This window comes from Grammomys surdaster, unplaced genomic scaffold (genome assembly GCF_004785775.1).
Source record: "Grammomys surdaster isolate TR1022 unplaced genomic scaffold, NIH_TR_1.0 129, whole genome shotgun sequence".
Classification (NCBI taxonomy): Eukaryota; Metazoa; Chordata; class Mammalia; order Rodentia; family Muridae; genus Grammomys; species Grammomys surdaster.
The window spans coordinates 20,699,964-20,715,049 of NW_021604587.1; the positions used below are offsets into that span (position 1 = coordinate 20,699,964).

Genomic DNA, 15,086 nt, shown 5'->3' on the forward strand with positions numbered 1-15,086 from the left:
TTATATATGTCAAAGCTTGTCAGGTACCTTAAACACTCAAATTTTTTTGCCATAAAAAAGAAGACATGAGTGGTCATGGTGCTTCACACCTGTAATCCTATAGAAGCCGATTGAAACTAGCCTGGGTTACATAATGAGGGCCCACTCAAAAAATATATGAAACAACGGCCTAAGTACTTATATGTGCTTAGTAAAATCATTGTCATCATCACATTAGTGACAAATCTCATCACTGGTCAGAAACGCAGTCTTTCCTTCCAACAAGAATGTCATGAACTAAATCTTGTCATTGGAGTAGCCAGTGACAAGAAGACAATATTGCTGAACGTGAGTCACAGGCTCCATTTTGAGCACAACACAAACCAGCTAGTGCCGGAGGGATCTGAGAGCTTTGCATTTCAACTCCGTGTGATCATGCCAGCAATTCATTTCATAAATTAGTGATGCTCTCTGCCTTGGCTGGGGAAACATTTTGTAGTTCGCAGTGGTTAATACAGGGAATCCTAACTGGTCAGTGTGCTGAGAATAAGTGGCTCTGAGCGCTTGTCCTTAAATGGAGCATCTGTGTCACCCAGTCCTCCCCAAGGCACAGAGAATGTCTCACCTCAGACAAAGGGGCAGAAGAGCGTAAGAGCCAGCAGATCAGGAGGAGATGTGAAATGCTGTCTCCTGGACATGACATGGCTGTGGCATTCCAACTTGTAGCAATTGAGGTTATCTGTGCAAGATCAAGCCAGCTTCCAGACAGGGATGGAGAGGGGCCCTCAAGGCCTCTACTCTAGCTAAGCAGCTATTGGCAATTAGTGGTTGTTGGAGCGGTCTTTTTCTTTGGGGGTATGCCCACGCTCCACTGGATGGCACTACCCCCATGAGCACTTGGGAGGTACTCACTGGACGTGGTGGGTTGGGAAATAAGAAGACATGAAGGTAGGAGAGAGATGTGCTGAGGGGGAGCTGGTGGAGGGAGGGGCGAATATGAGCTCTCACGTTCATATATGTATGGGATTCTCAAAGAATAAAGAGTCTGTATTTTTAAAAGGAGACAGATGTTGTCCAGCCCCACTCATTGAGGTACCCAGAGTTACCAACCCAGCGAAGGCAGAGGCCACCTGGAGGACGATTTGGGAGTCAGTGTCATCTTACAATGTGTTGCCATTTTTCAAGATGGAAAGTTCTAGAGACAATCTATTACCTAACACTACAGAATACTTGATAAAGTTTGTTATGGCTTTCATACTCTTTCACACAAATCTGAAAGAGTATGAAATGTCATTTGTGGTGGCTCACACTTTTGGTCACAGTACTTGGGAGGCAAAGACAGGTGGATCTCTTGTGAGTTTGAGGCCAACTTGATCTACACATCCAGTTCCAGACAAGTCAAGGCCACATAGTAAGACTGTCTAAAAAAAAAAAAAGGAAGAAAGAAAGAAAGAAAGGAAGGAAGGAAGGAAGGAAGGAAGGAAGGAAGGAAGGAAGGAAAGAAAGGCTACTTGCTAGGAGGCTAAGATGTTAGAAACACAGAAGGGCAGGGAGTGAGTGTAATGGGACCGACAGCAACCAGCCATGCTCTATATAAGATGGTGATGAAATGTTAACGACTCTGGGACACGGGTGTCCACCCTGAGCGGAACATCAAGTTCACAGGTAGTTCCAATAGAAATTAGTAGGGTTGCCCGCCCCGCGGCCTGGTGCAGGTGGGCACCACTCCAATAAATACATATGTGACAGAAAGTAAGGGGGGGTAGAAAAACTGAGTGGTGTGTGTGCTATGGAGTGAGGCAAAACTGGAGATGTGATGGCAGTGACGGGTGAGAGAGAGAGGGCTGGGGGACATGCTGTCATTGCCCAGGAAGGTCAGCAGAATGGCAGCCTGGAGCTTATGCAGGTGCAGACTCCCAAACCTTCTGCCTGGCCTTGAAATCCTGCTGGCTCTGGGCAACTACAGAAGCCCTGGATGAAGAAAGGTTTTTCTGGATTAGGCCTCCTTAAAGGACCCACAGGAAGCCATAGTCCATGCTGCTGCGCCAGGATGGATGAAGCCTGAGATCACTGTCAACACAAATCCGTGCCTCTGACTGATGACTTGTTGATGTCCTTGGGCTTTGCTGCCTGTGAGGGGATGAGGTGTGAGGTGGGAAGCATCCTGATGTGAGCATCTGTAGCCACCTGAGGCCATGTTGTAGCATCTGCCCACAGACTGTGCAGCTGCTGTGAGCCATGAGTAGGTTAGTGGCCCTGATATGGCCAGCCCACTTGATGTCTGTGGTTACTATGGAAGCAGGCTGCCTGAAACCATGTTAATGTCTGTGGATGTGGGTGTGGGAGAGCTGGCCCTGCCCCTCACTGTTTCTTCCTCTGTCAATGGCGTCTGTGTGGATGCAGACTAAGACTCATCCTCCCCTTGGGTCACTAAGAATTCAACCATGCTCCAGTGGACAAAATGGACTTGCTTTTTCCTAGGGGGGTGGGGGGTGGAATGGAACGTCCTGGGGGAGGAGAACAGACTGGGGAAACTGGTAGGCGAGTACAATCAGGGTGCCCGATGTGAGAGTCCTAAAAATAATCTTAAAAAAAAAAGGATACAGTTCCTGAGGAAGGCTCAGAACAACCCTAACTCTTGAGTGCCTTACCCCAGAGCAGAGAGAATGGGTGCCAGGGGCTAGTTATGCACCCTTCATTCAGCCCCAGGGAGCCAGTGCCCTCCGATCTGAATGCCCTCAGCCAACACACAGCTGCTCACCACACACTGGGTAAATGTGATTCCCAGGGAAGGGGGCTCTGCTCAGGGAAGCACGGAGCTGCTGAGATTGAGACCTGCGTCTTCTGAACCTCCCAGTTCAACCACAAGCTAGAACCTGTGTGGGAAAGACCCCAGGCCAGGGCAGGGGAGACCACTCAGTCATTCAGCCATCACAGACATGGACTTGAGACCAGACGATGTGGTGTTGCTCCTTTTTTTTTTTTTTAAACAAAACACTGGTTTTATTAACACAACCTCAATGTTCTATATAAATATAAAGTGCTGTTTCCAACGCCCCCTCCCTGGCCCACAGGGCTGGGAGGAAGTCAGGGAGGGAGTGTTAAATGTCAGTTGAACACAAATAACTTTTCAGCACCAATTACAGCAAGATGCCCACACACTCACACACAAAAGTAAGATGTCGGTAATATGACACACACTTCACTTCCTGGCTCCCCTGGGAGCACAAGGCTTAAGCTTTGGGTCAAGGGCTGAACACCCCTAGACATGGTTTCTGCTTGTCACAGCTTGTTTTCTGAGCTTTTGGGTTACCAAAAGCTTTAATATAGTGGGACGGCAAAACATGGGTTTAGAGTCCAATTAATTTCTGCTAAGTTGAAGGAGGGAGAGCAAATAAGGGCCAGCCTTTAAGCCCCCTCAGAAGAGCACCATATCAGAATAGTCATCCTGGATTTTCTAGCACCCCAGTTTGACAACAGGGTGAAGAGGGAGGAGCTGAGCCAGAGAGGAGCCCTGCCATCCACAGCAGCTTTTCCGGGGAGTCAGTGAAAGCCAGAGCTGTGAGGTGGGGCCAGGCTGGGCCTTGCCTCAGTGACACAGCACCTGGGTCTCAAGCTGCAGCAGCTGCCCCATGAAACTAAAGTTGGGGGAGATTACTCCACGACGTTGCTTAACAAAGTCAAAGGCCTCGTCCAGCCGTACCCGGTGGCTCTGAATCAGGTATGCCAGGCAGATAGTGGCTGATCGAGAGATGCCCGCTTGGCAGTGCACCAGCACCCGGCCCCCACTATTCTTCACTGAGTCTGAAAAGGAAATGGGGAGCAGGGAGTCAGACAAGAAGGTGGGCAGAGGAATCAGGTGCCCCGTATCTTCTCCCCTACAGTTCCCACAGACCCCCGGGCTGAGGCTCCCTTACCAATGAAGCCGATAGCCTCCTGGAACCAGGCACTGATCTCCACCATCTGGTTATCTTCTACTGGAATGCTCTTGTAACTGAAAAGACCCTCAAAGTGGTTGGGGCAGCTGGCAGAGACATTGAGAACAGCTGTGATACCGCAGGCCTGCAGCCCCTGAAGATCTGAGGAGTGGTTGCAGCTGCCCAAGTACAGGTAGGGCAAGATTTCCACAGGACCACCCTGTAGGAGAAAGGGGACTGTGGTGAGACTTGGCCTGGAGGTCTTGAGCGAGACATCCTGGGATGGCTAGAAACAAGGGGCGCTCTAGGCCAGTCCTTCTGACCCAGGACAGAACTTGAAGTCTTGAGGCCACAAGGGGACATATATGTTCAAACACCGTGTGTCACATATGCCTTAAAGTCTGTGTGAGGATATACAGGTTCACACCATTTGCAGGTCACATATACACTCTCCACACAGGGGAATGTGTACTTGAACACACCCCTGGCTTTCCCCACTGGCTCTCTCCAGAGGCATCCTTCTTGAATGCACAATGAGGCTAGATAGGAAGACAAAGAATTCGAATATCAACTCACCTGGTCATAGATGGGAACCCTCGGGTCAGAGCTGTTTTTTTCGGCCCCAGCAGGAGACAGAGCTTGGGCAGGGGCTTCAAAGCACAGATCCGGACAGTTTGCCTGGAAGCTTTCGAAACCGCCTGCGGGGAGGAAAAGCAAGAGAGACACGGTATGATTAGCCAAGAGGTTGGGCGCGGGGCGCAGGGCACAGGGCACAGGGCACAGGGCACAGGGCACAGGGCACAGGGCGCGGACTCACCTCGCAAGAAGCACACGGCCGTGGGTGCGGCGCGCATCTCGTGCTGTAGTGCGGCTAGCAGCAGGTGAGCGGGGCCGTCGGGCGGGAGCTCGGCTACAGATGCGCTGCTTTCGTCCAGCACCACGGCGCGGGCCAACTCCCCGCGACCCAGGCGCGCCCGGAGCGCGCGGTCGGGCAGCAGACAGGCGAGGGCGGCGGCGGGGGTGCCGCGCGCACGGCGCCGCAGCAGCGCGTTCCAGGGCACGGGTCGCGCGGCGCGCACGTGGCTCCGGCAGAAGGCCAGGAACGGGCGGCAGTCGAGCAGCAGCGTGCGCTCGGCTTCCCGCGGCTCCCGCAGCAGCGCGCCCAGCGCCGCGCACTCTAGCTCGCACGCCGCCTCCAGCCCCGTGGCGATCGGCATCGCAAAGCTTCCCGCGGTCCTCTCCCTCGGCTCCGGCGGCGCGGCGTCTGTGTGGTGGTTGCTGACGACTCTGGGCGCTCTTCGTCGCGCCCAGGCTTAAGTACTCGAGGGCTGGTCCCTCCGGTCACCATACAAGGGTAAGGCAGGAAGGCGCCGGTGCCCGCCCCCGCGGCTTCACGTGGGGCTCTGGCTAGACCGCCCCCGGGGGTCCCGGAGCGGACGGGGGTGGGATGGGGTGGGGCATCAGGAGGAGGGACACGCGGGGGAAGAAACTGGGAACCAGACCGTGACAAGTGTGGGCCTGGAGTCTAGAGGCCCCACCCACGTCTCCCCAGTGTATACGCTCCAGTGCTCCCCACTCTTTGCCGGGCTCCAGGCCGCTAAGTGCTTGGGAACTCCGCTTCTCAGCTGCATGGAGCCTTCAAATTACGCGGGTCTTAGGCTTCTTCACTTTTCCCATTTTCTCCCAGGGTTTTCCTTCTAGGAATTTTGATAGCAAAAATGGACAAATGACCTGTCACTACCAATGATGATACACTATTAGGAAAGACACCAGTTGTCTCATTTTAGAGAACTTTAGAAAATGTCTGTCCCCTTCTCCTCTTGTCAGGCCCAGTCCCAGCTGTAGTAGTCCTGTAAAACTAAAACGCTGGGTCTGGGGGGCTTTAGTGGGGAAGGGGAGCAGGGGCCTGTGACGAGTTTCCACTTATGACTGGGACAGTTTATTTCCCCAGGGGCCCAGGGAAACCCCCAAGAGCCTAAAAAGAAGTACTTCCCATGTCACAGGCCTCAGCTAAAGAGGAACTCTACTGACGATGCTGGGCTCTCCCAGGGCCTAGCCAGGCCTGGCGGGAATTTCAGGGGAAGAACTACTCACAGAACCTGTCCCCTTCTGACCCCTTAAGAGCTGCAAACCCTTCTGGGACAGGCTCTGATCCCACACCAAGCCATAAGGATGAAAACCTGGGTATCTCACAGCCATTCTGCCCTCCCCCACTCAGGTGCCTGGCCCCTCCTCCCGGATGTGGTGAGGCCCAGCTGCACGTGGGCTCCAGGGACACTCCTGAGTTGGAGGGGGCAAGAAAGTTGGTAGGTGGCTGAAAACTCCATCTAAAACAGGCAAAGTGGGTGGGGACAGTGTTCAGAACCCAGCCTCCCAAATCTTTGTTCCCCTAAGCCAGTCCTCTGCCTTTAGTAAGACCCTTCCAGCTTCCCTGAAAATCCTATGTTTCCCACTGACTTGAAGGCTTATGGCTAGAACCTTTGTGGACCCCCAGCATAAGATATGGTAGGTATGTAGGTGCTGGAGGAGAATAGTATGCTTTTCCTCTTTGTTTGGGGAACTTGGCTCTTGGTGGGGATACAGAATGCAAGGGGGAGCTACAAGGACTCCTGGACCAGGAATCATGAACCTGTGTTTCAGTGGCACCACCATGCAAGTTGGTCCCAGGGCTATAAGGCTGTACCACAGCCTGGGTCCCTTCCCACCAAGCCGGTCTGGAGGCTGATACAGCAGAACTGTCAGCCCAGCCAGGGAGTCTGGGCCATAGATTCCTGAAGCTGATAGGGGCTCTTATCCTTAGCATCAGCCTCACAGATGACTTAATGACTGATTCCAGGGACAAATTACAGAGCATGAAGGGGGACCATCAAGTCTAGTCTTGCTGAACAGAGTCACCTGCCATGCTTGGAGCCACAGCCTTCCAGCTGTGGAGAAGAGGGGAGGCCCTGCTAGCTGAGGTCCCTACAGCAGGAATGAAATCAGCTTAGCTTTGAGGGAAACTCCAGCCCCGACTCCAGTGCTGGACTGAGCTGCTGGGCTTCCTTGCAGGGTGAGAGTGTGTTGCTCAAAGTTTGTTGGGTGCCTCAGTCCTTGCATATAAGCCAGTGTGGATCTGCCACACATACATCCCAAAGCCACTGTACTTGGCATGGTACCCTTTTCAGCTCTGACAAACACAGATGAACTCAACGAGGCCAAACTTAACCATAAAAGAGCAGCTTGCCTTCATCTTCTGCTGGAGTCCCAAATCGAGGGGGAAACCCCCACCTTCAATACCTGATGAAAGTCCAAGGCTGGGGTAGAAGAGCCCACATCCCTCCCCAGCTCTTGTTCTGACTAAAGATCCCCAGATACCGCCACCAATGAGTCATCTGTAGGGTGTCTGCTACCCCTTGCTACCTCCTCAGGACCCTGTTTCTCCAGAGCCATTTGCTGGGAGCCTGCCAAGAGGAGGCAGGACTCTGGACATCTGTTGGGCATAGCATGAGATGGGGCCCCAGCCAGGCTTGGCCGCCAGTGCTTCATCGCTAGACACAGTAAGTGACTACACAGTTGGTTTCTGTTTAAGGTTGTTCATGGCCTGGCTGTTACAGAACAGACCTAACAAGTGAGTTTGGGGCTCAGGTTTTATTTATTTTTCTTTCTTCAATTAAAACCGTGTGGGACTCGTTTGGAAGAAGTGATGATTCTCTGTGTTGTTCTTTTCTGAAACCATTCATTTGGATGGCTGCTTAGACGTCACTGGCCTTCTGCCTTTGGATTCCGGTTTGTCCACCCAGCTTGCTTGCAAGCATGGGTTTCCCTTCCACAATCAGATGCTCCGGGCTCTACCCTGATGCTCTTTCCCTTCCTCTGCAGTCCAAGCCCAGCCACAAGCAGATGGTGCAGGGTGGAAAGGAGATGTGCGTGACTGGGCAGAGAGGCTGGAGACAGGGTAGTTATAAAGGTGAGAGTGACCACGATGATGAGTGACAGGCCACCCCCAGCCCTGCCTGAAGAGGGAGTGAGTCAGGAGTGACGTCAGCTTTCCGGTGCCAGGCCTCCCACCCAGATGCTATGCTGCAGCCACCCCCATAGGCTCCTGTCAGGCAAAGACCTGAACTCCAGGCCCTGAGCTCAGCTGCCATCACAGCCCTGCCAGAAGGTCACATGGCCCATTCAGTCTCCTGCTGGGGAAGGTGACTCAGGAAGACCCAAAGATCATGCTGGTCAGAAGTAGACAGACATGTGGTAGGCAGAACTGGCATGTCCTAGATGTCTGTCAGATTAGTTTATAGGGGCAGAGGGACGTAGGCAGCTCTACCAAGGAGACTCTCCTGGACCAGCCCTCATGCTGAATGTGGGCGAGAGGGGCCTGCCATCTGAGCTCTGGGTCCCTCTTGTACCCATGCAGTCCTCTGATATGCAGAGTCAGAATCTGAATAGGGCACTGAAGAACTCCAAAGCACACAGGAAGTTCTATGTTTTTCAAATCCCTTTCAATGATCCGACTCTGTCCACTTGTGGCTGGCTGGCTTTGGGGCCCCTGTGACCTCCACTCTTCCTCCTCTTTACCAGTGCTCTGGTCCCTCACCCCTGCATTCGTTCACTGACTCAGTCCTGAGAGCTTGAGTGCCAGGCCTGCTTTGGGGGTGGGGATCTAGCAGTAAACCCCTAGTGACGCCTTCCAGGAGCTGACCTCATCATCCCAGAAATACTTGCTTTCATGACTATGTTGTATTCGTGGCCGGTGACACTAGTTATCCATTAGAGTAATGGTTATCTTTTTCCTTTTAAAATAAATGCTAGGGTTGTAAAAGAAAATCAAGTCAACTTAGGAAAGCTATTAGGTAAGACACAGACAGTTCCCAAACACTTTGTAAGTGATGATGCAGGTAGGAGACGCCAGAATGGGAACACCTTGCCCTGGAGGGCGCAGTCACAGACCCTTCCAGCTTTGTGCGCTGTGTGGTTCTGGGAATCTGGCTCTCCCCGTGGCTATGGTCTCCCATAAAGACAAGAGCATGAGTCACAGGGGAAGGAGGAGTCACAGTGGACAATGGTGAGCACCCCCATGGTCAGGGCAGAGGCTAAACCTAGGCCCACACGTATCCATGCAAGGACTGGATTTTGCCTATGCCCCTGCCTTTGTGTCTGGACGTGGCTGAATGAGACACCCCCTCCAGTACACCCATCATCCCCAGCATATATTGGGCTCTCAAGCCTGGATGCCCCCCCTCCCCCGCCGGTTAACTAACCCCATTCCCATGTTTGTAGCCAGAGGCATCTGTGGCTTAGACATAGAGAAGGAGTGAAGAGCAGGCTATGGAGGAAAAGCTGCCGCCAATGGGACAGCTTCACAAGCAGTTTGTTCTCAGAAACATGACCAAACTGGGTTCCAGGGTAACAAGAGGACTCCTGGGTCTCTGTTATGACCAGAGCAAGGTACACTGTGGTGGGAGACAAAGGGATAGCTAGGTCCTGAGGATTTAGAGACTTACAGGATCAGAGACCAGGCTGGACTTCCCATAGGTCCCCCAGAAGACAGCCAGACTGGTGGCAGCGGCAGCAGAGGTAACAGAGGCAGATGTAAGATGGCTCCAGTCAGCCACAAGGGCTCTAGAGTCACATGGCCTTGGCTGAAACACAGGCTACTCAGTTAGTGTGGACTTTAGGCAAATGCGTTAACCTTTCTGGGTCCTTGATAAAGCAATAACCAGCAGTTGTTAGGAGCCTTTATAGGAGCTATGTGTAAGCTTCATCATATCCTACTTATCTCTGTCTCTGAGAGACAGAGAAACTGCAATGGCTTCAATGCATTTACACAAAAGTATGCCTTGGCTACTTACAGTGCTCCATGCAGGAGTGTTTAGAAGACTAGTTCTCCATTTGTAAGTCATGACCCCTCCAGGGTCAAATGACCCTTTTACAGGGAGTTGCTTAAGACCCTCAGAAAACACATATAATTACATTACAATTCATAGCAGTAGAAAAATTACAGTTATAAGTTAGCAGTGAAAATAATTTTATGGTAGGGGGTTACCACAACGTGGTCACAGCATTAAGAAGGTTGAGAACCACTTATTTAGAAGAAGGGCCTAGTGAGAGGTGACTATGCCAAGAGAGTTGAGTGGGTTGGTGCCTGTATTGTGGAAATGAGTCCCCACCAGAGTGAGATGGCCCTCCACTGATGCCAGCCCTTGGACTTTTTAAAGCCTTCTGGTTCTGTCTGGTTTTTTAGTAATTGTGCAGCCTCAGTCATTCGGTTATAGTAGCACAAATGAACTAAAACCAATGTTGAAAACCACGCCAAGCCGGGCATTGGTGGTGCACGCCTTTAATCCCAGCACTTGGGAGGCAGAGGCAGGCAGATTTCTGAGTTCGAGGCCAGCCTGGTCTACAGAGTGAGTTCCAGGACAGCCAGGGCTACACAGAGAAGCCCTGTCTTGAAAAACCAAAAAAAAAAAAAAAGAAAAGAAAAGAAAAAAAAAAGAAAACCATGCCAGTGGAGGTACAAAGATCACTGTGCTGGCTGCTTTTTTGTTAACTTCATATCTGAGCGGAGGGATCCTCAATTAAGAAAACATTAAAGCCTCCAGAATGTTAGGCTTTAGACAAGCCTGTATGTAGAGCATTCTCCTAATTGGTGATTAATGGGGGAGGGCCCAGCCCATTGTAGGTGGGGACACCCATCAGCTGGTGGTCCTGAGTTCTACAAAAAAAGCAGACAGCAAGCCATAGGGAACAAGCCAGTAAGCAGTACCCCTCCAGGGCCTAGCATCAGCTCCTGCCTCCAGGTTCCTGCCCCGCTTGAGTTCCTGCCCCGACTTCCTTTAATGATGGACCAGAGATGTGGAAGCCTAAGCAAAGTTAACCCTTTATCTCCAACTTGCTTTTGGTCATGGTGTTTCAGGACAGCCACCCAGCCTATGAGAATACTGAGTGGAGCCTGGGTTTTAACTATTAGACTTTCCTGCCTCTAGACAGAGTCTGCAAGGACCTGCCTTTGTCCTGCATTCACCCCATCCCTGGACACATACCACCCACATGCCCTTAATGAGACTTACACATGTCACAGGCCCTGCCCTGTTCTGAGACCTTTCTAAAAGTGATCATATTCAACCCCTAAAATCCCTACAGGCCAGAAAAAATGCTACACCAAATATGCATAGGGGACCCAAGGTGCTGAGAAACTGTGTAATTTGCCCAGGCCCTTGAAGTCAGCTGACAGCCATACTTGGAACTTCAGTGTTGTGTCCTTCCTGTCATGCTCCCAGGGTCCCTAGACCATTGCCAAGCCCTAGATCCCACCACACACCCTGCTCTGCCCACAGCACCTCTTCTTTGTAAGTCCTGGCCCCTGCTCTTCCCATCTTGGAGACACTGGCTGTCTCAGGATCAGGAGTGCTGTTTTTCAGCTAATTGTAAGTATCTGGGGGCTGCAGATATTTACAATTGCACAGGCCTCTGCTCCCTGTCAAAAGTCTATTGTGCTCCCCACCAAAAAAGCAGTGTCCAGTTCTGGTTTGGGGATCAGGGCATCTCTACTGGCTTCCCACCATTTACCAGGCTCCAGGAAAGAAGTGTCCTTAGGTCCTCAGAGCAGGTAATGGTTCCAGAAAGCAAACACTCTGAGCATATCAGAGAGTGCCTAACATCATTTCCAGGAAGAGCAGAACGTCCTAGGTTCAAGGGCAAGCTCAGCCACTTCCACTTTGGAGACTTGCCTCAGACCTCCTCACAGCCCAGTACTCATGGCTCCCCAGGTGTATCTACAGGGTGCTAGGCTTTGCTCTGGGTGCTAGGGATGTGACCTTGAATGAGATAGGCAGGGCTTCTGTCCTTTCTGTGGTGACCTTCCATGGGAACCAGAGACCAGACTGTAAATATGTCGTGTCAGAGTGGCAGAAGCTATGACAAGCATTCAGAGGGCATGGAGAGAGCAGACCCATAACGAGGAGGGTTCTACTGAATGTGGCCTTTAGCTGTAACTTGGGGGATGACAGGGGGCCAGCTGGGAGGAGGTAACCCAGAACAAAGCAACAGCAGAAGGCCAAGCAGAAGGGTTTGGGGAGCAGCTGGCTGGCAGTCCCTTTACTTCCGGTGAGGATCTGACCCTATTTAAAGACCAGTGGGAACCCTTGGAAGGTTTGGATGGGGTGGAACCATCAGACTGGCACTTAGCTGTGAGAGATGAACAGTAGGGAGTAAAGGTGGCCACAGAGTAAGGCCAGATGCTAATGCAGTGGCTCAGGGATCGAGGACAGTGACTTCAGTCTGGGTAGCAAATGAAAAGAGCTAGCAAGAACGTTGAGCCCACTGGAAGGGGTAGTTGTGAGGAGGAGTGGGGAGGACTGTCGAAGTAGCCAGACTCCTAGGGCACAATGAAGCCCGAGCCTCCCGCCCATCCTCATGCTCCAGAGCCTGAGCCCAGCCAGTTGTGTTCACCCCACTACTCAGACTTGTATGATTGCAAGAGGCTTGCTCACTATAATCTGAGGCAAAGGCTAAGCAAGGAGTGTATCCAAGCCACCTTCCAAAAGAACTAGCAGCGATGGGGCGTGGCATAGAGTAGGGGTGGAGGGGAAATGGACAGACACAGCAGGATATGGGGACAGGGCCTCAAGTTAACAGCAGAGAGGAAGCACCTGGGAGGATCAGGCAGGATTAACATTCAAGTTAGATAAGATGTTTCCTGCAGATGGCAGTTCCTGAAAAAGTCCAACCATTGCAGGTCGTCACAGAGTCTCCCCAGACACCAAGGTTACATGTACCCACACACAGCTGTATACACAGTCTCACACACATGTACCCTCACGCTCACACAGCCCTACTAGCATACCTGTCCTCAAAGCCACAGTGCTACACTTAAACCGAGACACCTTCTATGGCCCATGGACACGTGACATGTCCCCCATGATGTGGCCTCCCAAGTGCCAGCATAGCCCACAGGAACCCTGCGACAGCAGTTCTCTGTCTAGGAGCCAGACCCCGGGTCCACAGGCCAACTCCTCACACACTCTTACCTGTCTTTCTGCAGCCCACAGGCCTCCACCCCTGACCACTCATGCGGAGGGAAAACACTACCTGTAAGTGCCTGTCCACTTCTAGCATGGAACTTATACCTGCCTAGATGCAAGTCCTCGAGTCCCTTTCTCAGTCAGCTCAGGAGTGACAGTGCGACCTCCTCTGTGCTGCCCAGAAAGGAACAAGCTCTCAGACTGCTAAGGACCATCACTGGGCCTGGTCACTGCCCTATCCTCTCAGAGGTACTGACACCCGCAACAGTACTACACACTCACTATCAGATGTACCTCATTGTGACATATCCACATGTACACCAATATCTCTCTCTCTCTCTCTCTCTCTCTCTCTCTCTCTCTCTCTCTCTCTCTCTCTCACACACACACACACACACACACACACGCACGCACTCACACACCACATTGGTTAGATCCAAAGACCTCACATGCACCCTTCACATGTGCTTACACCTCCGTTATCCGTGCTGATCTGAGAGGGATGTCAACTTGGGAGATCTCCAGGTTGAAGGGAATGGTTCATGACGGGCCGTCAGTGGTTGACTTGTAAATTTAGTAGGGTTACCCTACCTCTGGTGTCAGGCACTACGCTGGGCACCCCGGGAACACTGCCGGATGGAGATGAGCTTTGTCATCACAGCCATGCAAGCCTGCAGTCCTTCACTGCTCTGGGATGAGGCGGATCAGTCAGTGCTGTGGTAGCACCATGCTATGCCATATACTTTCCAGGACTTCTGGAGAATAAATCACCCTCTGTCTCCTTCTTCCTTCTAGGCTGAGGTTGCTGGCCTGAGGGCCCTTTAATCCTGTTCCCAGCCTTTCACCCATATTGGGGCCTAAGCAAGGATTAACCTCCACAGCTTCCAAATGCAGAGAAGCAGACCCAGGTTCACCCTGAATAGGGAAAAAAAATCTCTGGAGAGGTGGCTTCCAGTGGCCAGGAAAGGCCTCCCAAGCTAGACTGGGCAGGAGCTGTAATAACATACACCTAGCTTCTGGACCGGAACCTACAGGAACCAGGCACACCCTGTGCCAACTATCGCAGGGCTGGTTGGCTGGGACGGACATCTCTCAGGAATGGCTCAAGAACGGGAGGAAGAAGCCCCAGGCCTCAGTGTGAAGCCCCAAAGACAATAGTCTTTAGGCCTTGGTTATGCTGAGGCGCATCCCTGCTGAGGGCGAAGGAGGCCAGACACAGCACAAGGGAAGGCACACCACCTTCACTCAGGCCGGCAGGCCAGGGAAAGGCAAAGGGCAGTGCCTTCACTTCTCTCTCAGTCTGGCTCTGTTCCCTCCACTCTGCCAGCCCTGCCCCTCCTCCTCAATCCCTCTCTCCTGACCCTCTTTAGGCTGCCCCATCCTCAACCCCCCCCCCCCCAATCCTGAGCCTTAGCCAAAGGAGGGCTGAGGCAGTGATCAGGTAGGGGCCCAATCCTCCCACACCTTGACAAGTCCTTCTCCATGTCAGCCTTCTTCTGCAGACTTAAAGGTTGAGCCCCTGCCACCCAGCCACTGGAGCCTACCATGTTCAAAACCTCAGGATATCGTTGAACTGATTCCCTCTTCTTTAAGCCTGGCTTAAAAAACTCCACACACTAGCTACCTGTGATGGCACATGCCTTTAACCCCAGCACTCAGGAGGCAGAGGCAATCAGATCTCTGAGTTTAAGGACTGCCTGGTCTACAAAAAAACAAGTTTTGGGATAGCCAGGGCTGTTACATAAAGAAACCCTGTCTTGAAAAACAAACAAACAAACAAAAAACCCAGCTTCCACACAGGACTTCATTCTCTCTGAACCCCAGATTCTGCACCTTTGCTCTTGGTTTTCCTTGCAATGTGGATAGGAAGAGGGATGTACCTTGGCTGTGGGACTTTCCACACATCCTAGCTGGACCCAGCTCACTTCCCTGTGTACAGCTTCCTCAGCTCAGTGGCTGGAGAATATACTTTTAGACCATAGTTGGCACTCAGTGCCACCTCTCTGAGCCTTGGGTCTAAGGGGAAACATGGGCATCCTGGCTGAACCAGACCAGGCCTACCTTCAGCAAAGGTTATTTGTCCCTTGGGGCAGAAGAAGACAAGAAACTATAAGATGAAGGACGAAGGTAAGTATTCTGACGATACACACACACACACACACACACACACACACACACACACACACACACA

The 15,086-nt window shown here is 52.0% G+C and overlaps 1 protein-coding gene across 1 annotated transcript; it reads right to left on the reverse strand.

Annotated features, from left to right (window-relative positions):
- Nucleotides 1-2,938: 2,938 nt before the first annotated feature.
- Nucleotides 2,939-5,179, reverse strand: Dusp2 (dual specificity phosphatase 2). The gene is made up of 4 exons (XM_028756234.1): nt 4,714-5,179; nt 4,473-4,594; nt 3,897-4,116; nt 2,939-3,783 (listed from the first exon to the last, which is right to left on the reverse strand). Exons 1-4 carry the CDS (start codon nt 5,111-5,113, stop codon nt 3,569-3,571), a joined length of 957 nt encoding a protein of 318 aa, XP_028612067.1. The 5' UTR covers nt 5,114-5,179; the 3' UTR covers nt 2,939-3,568.
- Between the last annotated feature and the right edge of the window lie 9,907 nt (nt 5,180-15,086).

Excerpts from the sequence above, each read along its gene's own strand:
- Dusp2 (XM_028756234.1), bottom strand. The coding sequence starts at position 5,113 with ATGCCGATCGCCACGGGGCTGGAGGCGGCGTGCGAGCTAGAGTGCGCG. Across the intron at positions 4,595-4,713 it reads GGCCGTGTGCTTCTTGCGAG|GCGGTTTCGAAAGCTTCCAG; the intron begins GTGAGTCCGCGC and ends TCCTCCCCGCAG. Across the intron at positions 4,117-4,472 it reads GGGTTCCCATCTATGACCAG|GGTGGTCCTGTGGAAATCTT; the intron begins GTGAGTTGATAT and ends TTTCTCCTACAG.